The 13,173-nt window shown below is 37.2% G+C and overlaps 1 protein-coding gene across 1 annotated transcript in view; it reads right to left on the reverse strand.

Annotated features, from left to right (window-relative positions):
- DNAH7 (dynein, axonemal, heavy chain 7) overlaps nucleotides 1-13,173 on the reverse strand; it is a 333,441-nt gene that overhangs the window by 305,195 nt on the left and 15,073 nt on the right. Inside the window, exon 4 of the mRNA XM_011952066.1 lies at nucleotides 2,575-2,590. Within this exon, the coding sequence (XP_011807456.1) occupies nucleotides 2,575-2,590 (16 nt within the window). The remainder of the gene's footprint in view (nucleotides 1-2,574; nucleotides 2,591-13,173) is intronic.

The raw sequence follows: 13,173 nt of genomic DNA on the forward strand, positions 1-13,173 counted from the left end.
TATACTTTAAGTTCTAGGGTACATGTGCATAACGTGCAGGTTTGTTACATATGTATACTTGTGCCATGTTGGTGTGCTGCACCCATCAACTCGTCAGCACCCATCAATTCGTCATTTATATCAGGTATAACTCCCAATGCAATCCCTCCCCCCCTCCCATGATAGGCCCCGATGTGTGATGTTCCCCTTCCCGAGTCCAAGTGATGTCATTGTTCAGTTCCCACCTATGAGTGAGAACATGCGGTGTTTGGTTTTCTGTTCTTGTGATAGTTTGCTAAGAATGATGGTTTCCAGCTGCATCCATGTCCCTACAAAGGACGCAAACCCATCCTTTTTTATGGCTGCATAATATTCCATGGTATATATGTGCCCAAGGGATTATAAATCATGCTGCTATAAAGACACATGCACACGTATGTTTATTGTGGCACTATTCACAATAGCAAAGACTTGGAATCAACCCAAATGTCCATCTGTGACAGACCGGATTAAGAAAATGTGGCACATGTACATATTCTTTTCAATTATATGGACAAGATAAAAGAGTCAAGGCTTTGGGTAATGTCTCAGTTTAATTCAATACATAGCTAGTGCTCAATAAATGTTTGTTAAGTGAGGGAATGCAAGTATGAAAGTAGTAGAAATCCTCAAAGTATTTAGTACATGGAGAGAAAAGGGTTGATATTCTAACTACAAACATCTGCGGATTCATTCACCTGCGGATGGACAGGCAGGTTGATTACATAACTCAGCTATTATAAACAGTGTTGAAATGAACATGGGCATGCAGATATCGCTTGAACATACTAATTTCAAATCTTTTGGGTGACTACCCAAAACTGAGATTGCTAGATCATATGGTAATCCTATTATTAGTTTTTTGATGAATATTTGTACAGTTTTCCATAATGGCTGTACTAATTTACATTCCCATCAACAGTGTACAAGGGTTCCTTTTCTCCACAAAGGGTCTTAAAAACCTACAACTAACATTTCACGTTAACGTGAAAATCTGAATGCTTTCTCCCTTAGACTAAGAATTCCACTCTCACCAATTCTTTTCAATAATATATCAAAAGACCTAATAAGTGCAAAAAGAATATAAAAAGAAAAGCATCCAAGTTGGAAATGAAGATGTAAAATTGTTTTACTTGCATACAGCATGATCGTATGTATAGGAAATTCTAAGGAACTTTTAAAAGCTCTAAAATAAGTAAGTTTAGTAAGGTCTCAAAATGTAAGGTCAACAAGCAAAAATCAATTGATTTTTCTATATACTGGCGAAGAACAACCAGAAAATAAAATTCAATAATTTCATTCACAATAAAATTTTTTAGTGGGATTACATTTTTAAAAAGAAGGGCAAGATTTCTACACACAAATATATAAAAAGTGCTGAGAGCAACTGAAGATCTAAATAAGTGGAGAGAAATAACATGTTCATGGACTAGGCAACTCAATATTATTGAAATGACAATTCTCCAAAAATTGATTCACAGACTCAATGCAATGCTTTCTAAATCCCAGTACACATTTTTCCTTTACAAAATCTGAAAGCTGATCTCTAAATGTACGTAGAAATGCAAAAGACCTAAAATACTCAAAACAATTTTGAAAAAGAAGAATAAAATTTGAGGGCTTAAACTATCTAATTTCAAAACTTACTATGAAGCTAAAGTAATCAAGACAAGTATGGTACTGGTGTAAAAATAAACATATAGATCAATGGAACAAAAATAGCCCCTCATATATGGTCAAATTATTTTCCACAAGTATGCCAAGGTAATTCAAGGGATTAGGGGTTGAAACATTTGAACATTTATATGCCAAAAAAATTGAACCTCAAACCATACCTCACACCATAGACAAAAATGAAGTTGAAATGTATCATGTATATAAATGCAAGAGTTAAAATTATTTTTAAAAACCTAAGCCAGGCACAGTGGCTCATGCCTGTAATCTTAGCACTTTGGGAGGCCAAGGCAAGTGGATCACCCAAGGTCAGGAGTTTGAGACCAGCCTGACCAACATGGGGAAACCCCATCTCTACTAAAATACAAAAATTAGCTGGTTGTAGGAGTGCAAATCCTTAATCCCAGGTACTTAAGAGGCTGAGGTAGGAAAAACGCTTGAACCTGGGAGGCGAAGGTTGCAGTGAGCCAAGAACACGCCACTGCACTCCAGCCTGGGTGACAAAGCAAGACTCTGTCTCAAAAAAACCTATAAGGCTTCCAGAAGAAAATATAGAAGGAAATCTTTGAGAATTTGTATTAGGAAAAGACTCTTATATAACTCCAAAAGTATGAACAACAAAAGGAAAATTGATAAATTATATCTTAACAAAATGTAAAACTTTTTCTTTTCAAAAAACATTGATATAACCTGCAACGACTGCTGCATCACCTTCTACTGTATTAAGTCTGATGGGTCTTTCCACCACCTCTAAGGCACTTTGGATTTGTTGAAGGAAGAAAACTGAATGAACAAAGGAGAAGAGAGGATGACAGAAAACTGTCATGTTTACTGCCAAACTGCTCTCAAGGATGATTGTGTGAAGTAGCTGAAGAGAGGCACCCAGTGCCCGTCTTCTCTATGAAGAAGGACCAAAACAGCAAGTACATAAGCACACATCAAGTAGAGCATCTAGGGGAGAACACTGGAATCCAGCAGAGAATAAATAGGGACCCTCTGAGACATGGAAAGCTCAAGATGACGATGTAGAGAGGAAAGTAGGGCAGTAGGCCAGTTCAACCCACAGCCAGGAGGAAGGCTCCATTGCAGGAAAAATGTAAGTGAGATATTTCCCAGCTGTCCACATTTCCACCAAAGAAACCTGCAGTCCTAGATACAGAAAAGCCTGTTGGCTCTTAGGATCCCTGAGCCTAGTATAGGGTGCTGCATGGAGCACCCACAACTGCATTGTTCCAGAGAGGGAACTCAGGCTAAATCCCATTTCTGGAACCCAAGCTGCTATAGCACTGCACCATTTTGAGAGCACAGCCAACACCACAGGATTACACCTTGCCCAGGGCACAATAGTACCTACATCTCTACATTCTTTTATTTTTTTTTTTTCCAGACAGAGTTTCACTCTTGTTGCCCATGCTGGAGTGCAATAGCATGATCTCAGCTCACTTAAACCTCCACCTCCCAAGTTCAAGCAATTCTCCTGCCTCAGCCTCCCAAGTAGCTGGGACTACAGGCGCCCACCACCATGCCCAGCTAATTTTTTTTGTATTTTTAGTAGGGACAGGGTTTTACCATGTAGGCCAGGCTGGTCTCAAACTCCTGACCTCAGGTGATCTGCCTGCCTTGGCCTCTCAAAGTTCTGGGATTACAGGCATGAGTGATCGTGCCTGGCCTCCACATTCTTAAGGCCCCACTGACATCCCCCTACATCCACCCAGAGGGCTACAATAGCATGGCATCGGCTGAACCCAGTGGGCAGCCACAGCACCAGCACCCAAGTTCATGCAGTGTCCTACTACCCAAGGAAGAGGTAGTCCAGCACATCAAGGAGGCTTCCCCCAGGGTATTGGGAACCAAAGTGTATACTCCCCAGAGCCTAAGAGCAGTCTACCTGGGGCCACTGCCACCAACAATGACCCTGCCCCCTCATCAGCAGGACCACTGTGTGTCCCACCTGGGGGTCCAGGGACCAGCCTGCCCACCCCACTGCTGACACTGCCAGTGCCCACCTGCCCCACCCTGGAACTTTCAAGCTGGCCAACACTGTGGGTGTGATCCACTCTAGCACTCAAGGACCAACCTGCCTTCACTATTGCTGGCATCTGTGCAACCCGTCTGGGTCCTAAAGAGCAGATCTCCTTGCCTACTAGTGCCCACATGCTCTGCCTAGAGACCTAAGGACTGCCTTCCCAGGGCTCAACACTGCCAGTGCCCATGCATGCCACCCAGGAAACCAAGAACCATTCCACCTGGTCCACTGCCACCATTGCCAGCACCCACACACCCCTCCTGGGACCCAGATACTACCCTCCATGAGTCATACCACATCCCCTGCCAGTGCTGCCATGCACCACCTAGGGACCTAAGGACTAGCCTACCTGGTGTCCCTGTCCTTAGCAAAGCCTCATCACAGCCTCCACAAACACCCACAGCATAGCCACTAACTAATTTGCAGACATCATTGATATCAAATACAATCAAAGTAATCATATGAACATTACACTATGGTGTCCACCCAGAACCAAAGCCAAAGCACTCTACCCAGTTAACATATTGATACATTCACAAGAAAAGTATTTTCCTATGGAAGCTACTTCATAAAATTGGCAGAAGTGACAGTTATAGCAGATGCACAGACATCAACATAAGGACAACAGAAACATGGAAAAAATCAAGGAAACACAACACCTTGATCCTGCAAAGGAACACAATAATTCTCTACCAATAGGCCCCAAAGAAAAGGAAATCTAAAAAGCACCTGAAAAGAAATTCAAAATAACGATCTCAAGAAAACTCAGCAAGATACAAGAGAACACATAAAAACAATACAAACAAATCAGAAAAACTCATAATCTGAATTAGAAATTTAATGAAGAGATAGATATCATAAAAAAAGAATCAAACAGAAATCCTGAAACTGAAGAATTCAATGGACAAAATAAAAAATAAAATCAGGAGTTTCCACAATGGACTAGATCAAGTAGAAGAAAGAATTTTTTAACTTGAAGACAGGTATTCTGAAATAACCCATTGAGACAAAAAAAAAAAAAAAAAGAATCAAAAAGAATGAAGAAAGCCTGAGGGGCATATGGGACACCATCAAGCAAATATTGAAATTTGGCAAGTTCCAGAAGGAGAAAAGATGGGGAAATGCATAGAAAATTAATTTAATGAATTAATAACTGAAAACTTCCAAAGTCTTAGAAGAGATGTAAACATCTAGAAATACAAAACTCAGAAAGATCCTCAAATAGATTCAATCCAAAAAGTTCCTCTCTGAGGCACAACATATATAGTTAATCTGTCAAAAGTCAAAGAATTCTAAAAACAGCACAAGAAAACTTGTAAAATTTTCTTATCAAGTGACATATAAGGGAATTGTCAACAGAAAAACAGCATATTTATCAGCAGAAACCTTAAAGACCAAGATAGAATGAGACTACATTTTCAAAGTGCTAAAAGAAAAAAAAAAAAAGTCAACCAAGAATACTATACTTAGCAAAGCTATCCTTCAGAAGTAAGGAGAAATAAGGACTTTCCCTAACAAATAAAAACTGAGCAAATTCACAACTAAACAGGTCCTATAGGATATGGTCAAGAGAGACTTGTATCTGGAAGCAAAAGCATGACATCTACCATTGTGAAAACACACTAAAGCATAAAATTCACTAGAAGAGCAGATACACAAATGAGAAAAAGGAATGGAGCATTATTACTAAAGAGGAACACAAAATCACAAAGGTAAGCAGTAAGACAAGAACGAAGGCCATATAAAACAAGCAGAAAACAATCATTAAAATGACAGGAGTAAGCCCTCACCTATTAATAACAACCTTTAATATATATAAACAGTTTAAATTCCCCTAATTAAAAGATACAGACCAGCTGAGTTGATTAAAAAAACAAAACCCAACTATATGCTGCTGACAAGAAACTCATTTCACCTGTAAAGGCACACATATAGACTAAAAGTGAAGATATTCCATGCAAATGGGAACCAAAAACAGATTTGGAATTTGCATGGTATATCTTCACTTTTAGTCTATGTGTGTCTTTACAGATGAAGTAGTAACTATACTTCTATCAGACAAAATAGACTTTAAGTCAAAAAATACAAAAAGAGATAATGGAGGTCATTATATAATGAAAAGGGATCAATTCACCAAGTAGATCTAATTATAAATATATACCCACTCAATACTGGAGCATTCAGATACATAAATAAAATATTATTAAAGTTAAGGAGAGACATAGACCCCAACACAATAATAGAAAAGAACTTTAATTCCCCATTTTCAGCATTGGACAGATCATCTAGACAGTAAATCAACAAAGAAACACTGAACCTAAACTGCACTATAGACCAAATGGACCTCATAGACATTTACCAAATGTTCCTTTCAACAGCTACAAAATATGCATTCTTCTGATCAGTGCATGGAACATACTCCAGGTGAGAACACATGTTAAGCCACAAAACAAGTCTCAGTAAATGTAAAAAAATCAAATCAGATACAATGAAGTAAAACCAGAAACCAATAGCAAGAAGAACTTTAGAAACAGTACAAATACAGGGACATTAAATACCAAGCTCATGAAGAACCATTGGATCAATGAAAAAATTAAGATGGAAATAAAAAACTTCTTGAAACAAATAAAAATGAAAACATAGTATACCAAAACCTATGGAATACAGCAAAAGCAATGCTAAAAGGGAAGTTTACAGTAAGAAACCTATAAAAAACAGATTTCAAATAAACAACATAAAAACATACCTTAAGGAAATGGAAAAGCAAGAGCAAATCAAATCCAAAATTAGTAGAGGAAATAATAAAGACCAGAGTAGAACTAAATCAAAGAGACCACAATCTAGGTGCAGTGGTTCATGCCTGTAATCCCAGCACTTTGGGAAGCCAAGGCAGCTGGATCACTTGAGGCCAGGAGTTAGAGACCAGCCTGGCCAACATGGCAAAACCCTGTTTCTACAAAAAATAGAAAAATTAGCTGGGGGTAGTGGTGTGTGCCTGTAATCTCAGCTACTTAGGAGGTTGAGGCATGAGAAGCACTTGAACCCGGGAGGTAGAGGTTGAAGTGAGCCTAGGTTACATCACTGTACTCAACAGAATGAGATTCTGCTTCAAAAGAAAAAAAAAAGAGAGACAAAAAAAGTTTTTAAAATTTAGTTTTTTAAGAAGCTAAATAAAATTGACAAACCACTAACTAGACTAAGAAAAAATCATTAGAGACTATTATGATTGACAACTACAAAACAATAAATTCAAAAACCTGGAAAAAATAGACACATCCCTAGACACATATGACCTACCAATATTGAACCAGGGAAGAAATAGAAAATCTGCATAGACAAACAATGAGTAATGAGATTGAATCAGTAATAAAAAGTCTCCCCAAAAAGAAAAGCCCAACACTGGTTAACTTTACTGCTGAATTCTATGAAAATTTTAAAGTACTAACACCAATTCTTCTCAAACTATTCCAAAAACTTGAAGAGAAAGGAATTTTTCCTAACTCATTCTACAAGGCAAGCATTACCTTGATACCAAACCAGATAAGGATACAACAAAAGGAGAAAACTACAGGTCAATATTCCTAATGAACAGAGACATAAAAATCCTCACCAAAATACTAAAACCAAACCCAATAATACATCAAAAAGATAACATACCAAAATCAAGGGGGATTTATTCTAGAAATGTAAGGATGGTTCAACATTCATAAATCAATATATCTGATACACCACATCAACCAAAGAAAGAGAAACCATACAATCATCTTAATAGATGTGGAAAAGGCATTTGATAAAATTCAACATGCCCTCATGAAAAAACTCTCAACAACCTTGGTACAGAAGGAACATACCACAAAACAATAAAGACTATATATGACAAATCCGCAGCTTTCACCATATTAAATGGGGATAAATGAAAACAGTTTTCTCTAAGATCTGGAACAAGACAAGGTTGCCACTTTCACCACTTTTATTCAACATTGTACCAGAAGTCTTAGCCACAGCAATTACACAAGATAAAGAAAGGACATCCTAATTGGAAAGGTAGAAGTCAAATTGTTCTTGTTTGCAAATGACATGATCTTGTATTTAGAAAGAAAAAACAGGACTCCACCCAAAAATTGTTAGAACTAATAAATGAATTCAGCAAAGTTGCAAGATACATAATCAACATACAAAACTCAGGAGCATTTCAATACACCAATAGCAAACATTCAGAAAAAGAAAGCAATCCAATTTATAACAGCTAAGAAACTAATTACCTAGGAAGAAATTTAATCAAAAAGTGAAAGATATCCACAATGAAAAATATGAAACACTGAAAAAAAAAATAGAAGAAAATCCATTAAAAAATGCAAAGCAGGCCGGGCACGGTGGCTCAAGCCTGTAATCCCAGCACTTTGGGAGGCCAAGACGGGTGGATCACGAGGTCAGGAAATCGAGACCATCCTGGCTAACACAGTGAAACCCCGTCTCTACTAAAAAATACAAAAAAAACTAGCAAGGCGAGGTGGCGGGCGCCTGTAGTCCCAGCTACTTGGGAGGCTGAGGCAGGAGAACGGCATAAACCCGGGAGGCGGAGCTTGCAGTGAGCTGAGATCCAGCCACTGCACTCCAGCCTGGGCCACAGAGTGAGACTCCATCTCAAAAAAAAAAAAAAGAAAGAAAATGCAAAGCAATCAGGGATTGGAAAAATTATTATTGTTAAAATGGCCATACTGCCCAAAGCAATCTATACATTCAATATACTCCCTATCAAAATACCAATAACACTCTTCACAGACACAGAAAAAAAAAATCCTAAAATTTATATGGAACCACAAAAGACCCCAAATAGCTCTAATCCTTAACAACAACAACAACAACAAGACCAAAAATGGAAGAGTCACACTACCAAACTTCAAAATACAGTACAAAGCTATAGTAACCAACACAGCATAATGCTGACATAAAAACAGACACTTAGACCTATGAAAAAGAATAGAGAAAGCATAAATAAATCCATGCATTTATATTTAACTCATTTTTGACAAAGGTGCCAAGAACATACATTGAGGAAAGGACAGCCTCTTCAATAAACGGTGCTAGGGAAACTGAGTATCCATATGCAGAAGAATAAAACTAGACCCCTATCTCTCACCATCTACAAAAATAAAATGAAAATGGATTAAAGACTTCAATCTAAGACCTGAAACTATGAAAGTACTAGAAGAAAACATTGTTAAAATGCTTCAGGAGATTGGTCTGGCCAAAAGTTTTTTGGGGTAAGACCTCAAAAGCATAAGCAACAAAAGAAAAAACAAGATTATATCAAGCTAAAAATGTTTGCATAGCAAAAGAAACAATCAACAGAATGAAGAGACAACCCACAGAATGGGAGAAAATATTTACAAACTATGCATAGACAAGGGATAAGGGATTAATAACCAGAATATATAAGGAACTCAACGCAACAAATAATAATAAGAATGATTTGATTAAAAATGGGCAAATGATCTGAATAGATATTTCTGCAAAGAAGGCATACAAATGGCCAACAGATGTGTGAAAACCTGCTCAACATCTCTAATCATCAGGGACATGCAAAGCAAAACCACAATGAGATATTATCTTACCCCAGTTAAAATGGCTATTACCAAAAAAACAAAAAATAACAGACGTGGGCAAGAATGTAGAGAAAGAGAATTCCCACACATTGCTGGTGGGAATGTAAATTAGTACAGCCAATAGAGAAAACAGTATGGAAGTTCCTTTAAAAAGTAAACATAGAATTATTAGGTTGTTGCAAAAGTAATTACAGAACACTATATGATCCAGAAATCCTATTGCTGAATATATATTCAAAATAAAGAAAATAAGTATATCAAACAGTTATCTGCACAAAGAAATAATAAATATTTGAGGGGACAGATATCCCAATTACCCTGATTTTCAATATATGTATACATATATTGAAATATTACATGTATCCCATAAATATATAAAATTATTATGTACCAATAGTGTGAAAAGCTAAGGCACAAACTGGGAGATAATATCTGCAAAAGATATCTGAAATGGGCTTGTAAAGGAAATGTATAAAGAACTCTTCCAATGAAATGACCAGCAGCAAACTACCCAATAAAAAATGGGCCAAATATTTAAATAGGCACTTCATCAAAGAAGATACATGAATGCCAAACAAGCACAAAAAATGATACCCAATATTAGCCATTAGAGAAATCAACTTAAAGCCATAATAAGATACAACACATCTACTAGAATGGCTACAGTGTCAAAACAAAATAAAATAAAAACAAAGTGTGGGCAAGGTAAAGAAACTAGACACTTCTTCGTATGTTGTTTGTAGGAATATAAAATGTACAGCACCTTGGAAAACAATTTAGCACATCTTAAAAAGCTGAACATATACCTACCATACAACTCTTCATTCTATACCCAGCTATCTGCCCAGGAGAAATGAAAATGTATGTTCACAAGAAGACATGCATGCAAATGTTCACAGCAGCATCATTCATAATAGTCAACACATAAACACAATAAATGCCATGAATAAACCTCAGAAATAAATATATGATTGCAGTTATATGAAATTTTAGAAAAGGTAAAGGTATAGAGAGAAAGAAGACTAGAGATTGCCTGGGGCAACCAGTGGGCAAGAGGATTAATTGAAATGGGCAAGTGGAAACTTTTGTAAATGACAAAAGTATTCTAAAACTGGATTTTGGTGAAAGTTGTGCAACTACAGAAATTCACTAAAACTCACTAAATTTTACATTTTACATAGATTAATTTAGTGGTATGTGAATTATCTCTCAATAAGCCTTTTTTTAAAAAAGGGGGAAAAAAGCTTAACTGTGAGGCTTTGAAAATAAAATGCTTCCCCCCAAAAACACTTAGAACAAAGATTACTAACAAAATAATGACAAATAAAGTCACATAGAGTTCTTGTCAACAACACATGCCAAAACATAATGGTTATCTCTCACCTTATACAAAAATCAACTCAAGATTGATCAAAGACTTAAATCTAAGATCTGAAACCATAAAAATTCTAGAAGATTACATCAGAAAAACTTCTGGATATTAGCTTAGGCAAAGAGTTCATGACCAAGAATCCAAAAGTACATGCAACAAAAACAAAGATAAATATATGGGACCTAATTAAACTAAAAAGCTTTCACACAGTAAAAGAAATAATCATCAGAGTAAACAGACAACCCATAGAGTGGGAGAATAAATTCACAAACTATGCATCTGACAGAGGACTAACATCCAGAAACTATAAGGAACTCAAAAAATCAGGAAGAAAAAAACAAATCTCATCAAAAGTGGGCGAAAGACATGAATAGACAATTTTCAAAACAAGATATACAAATGGCCAACAAACATATGAAAAAATGCTCAACATCCCTAATTACCGGGGAAATGCAAATCAAAACCACAATGCAATACCACTTTACTCCTGCAAGAATGGCCATTACTTAAAAATCAAAAAATAATAGATGTTGGCATGGATGTGTTGAAAAGGGAACACTTTTACACTGCTAATAGGAATGTAAACTACTGCAACCACTATAGAAAACAGTATGGAGATTCCTTAAAGAACTAAATACAGGCTGGGCGCGGTGGCTCAAGCCTGTAATCCCAGCACTTTGGGAGGCTGAGACAGGTGGATCACGAGGTCAGGAGATCGAGACCATCCTGGCTAACATGGTGAAACCCCGTCTCTACCAAAAAATACAAAAAACTAGCCGGGCGAGGTGGCGGGCGCCTGTAGTCCCAGCTACTCGGGAGGCTGAGGCAGGAGAATGGCATAAACCCGGGAGGCGGAGCTTGCAGTGAGCTGAGATCCGGCCACTGCACTCCAGCCTGGGCGACAGAGCGAGACTCCATCTCAAAAAAAAAAAAAAAAAAGAGAGAGAACTAAAGATAGAACTATCATTCGATGAAGCAATCCCCCTACTGGGTATCTACCCAGAGGAAAAGAAGTCATTATATGAAAAAGACACTCACACACACATTTATAGCAGCAAAATTCACAATTGTAAAAATATGGAAAAAGCCTAAATGCTCATCAATGAGTGGATAAAGAAAATGTTATACACACACACACACATGCCATGGAATACTACTCAGTCATAAAAAGGAATAAAATAACAGCATTCACAGCAACGTGGATGGAGTTGGTGACCATTATTCTTACTGAAGTGACTCAGGAATGGAAACCCAAACACTGAACATTCTCACTCATATATGGGAGCTAAGCTATGAGGACGCAAAGGCATAGGAATGATATAATGGACTCTAGACACTCAAGGGGGAAGGGGTGCAGGGAAGTGAGGGATAAAAGACTACACATTGGGTGCAGTGTACACTGTTTAGATGATGGGTGCACCAAAATCTCAGAAATCACTAATGAATTTATCCATGTAACCAACCACCACCTGTTTCCCCAAAACCTACTGAAATAATAATTTTTAAAAAGATAATCATTAATATTTTTCAATCTATCATTTCCCAGATGTGCAGGGGTAAAACCGCTATTATTCTTTAATTCTACAGTCAACTTAACCATCAATTCAAGAAAAAGGATGAAATTGAGACCTTTATAGACATGAAAATCTAGAGTTTACTACTCATTATTCTCATTAAAAGAACTACTGGCCAGACACAGTGGCTCACACCTACAATCCCAGCACTCTGAGAGGTTGAGGTAGGGGATCACTTGAGACCAGGAGTTTGAGACCAGCCAGGGCAGCATGGCGCAACCCCATCTCTACAAAAAAAATAATAATAATAATACAAAAAATTAGCCAGGTGTGGTGGCATGTGCCTGTAGTCAGTAGGCTGAGGTGGGAGAAACATCTGAGCCCAGGGTCTGGAGTGAGCCATGATCATGCCACTGCACTCCAGCCTGGGCAAGAGGGTGAGATTCCATCTCAAAAAAGAAAGAGAAAGAGAGAGAGAGAGAGAAGAAAGACAGGGAGGAAGAAAAAGAAGAAGGGAAGGGAAGGAAAGGGAAAGAGGGAGGAGAAAGAAAAGAGGGAAGGAAGGAAGGGAGGGAGGCAGGGAGGGAGAAAGGTAGAAAGAAAGAGTAAACTACTAAGAGAAGAACTTCAGCAAAAAAGAAAATGAACCCAGAAATGAGAAGTGGACTGCAAAAGCAACTTTCTAAAAAATTAGAAAACATGTTAGTAAATCTAAGTAAGTGTTAACTTCAAAAAAAAAAAAAAGAGAATATGGATACTTAAGGACTTGGTGGAACTAAAATATTAAACAATAATCATGTAGAAAATATAAAGGAAAGCTCAGAGCTAAATTAAATCATTTTAAGGTTTTTGTGTGTTATTCAGAAGAAAGAAAAAAATGAATTTTCAACTTCAAGAAATATAAATTAAATATATAGTTTTAAATGTTAGGGTAACCATTAAAAGAAGAGAAATATATTTCAT

Source organism: Colobus angolensis, unplaced genomic scaffold (assembly GCF_000951035.1).
Source record: "Colobus angolensis palliatus isolate OR3802 unplaced genomic scaffold, Cang.pa_1.0 Scaffold330, whole genome shotgun sequence".
Taxonomy (NCBI): Eukaryota; Metazoa; Chordata; class Mammalia; order Primates; family Cercopithecidae; genus Colobus; species Colobus angolensis.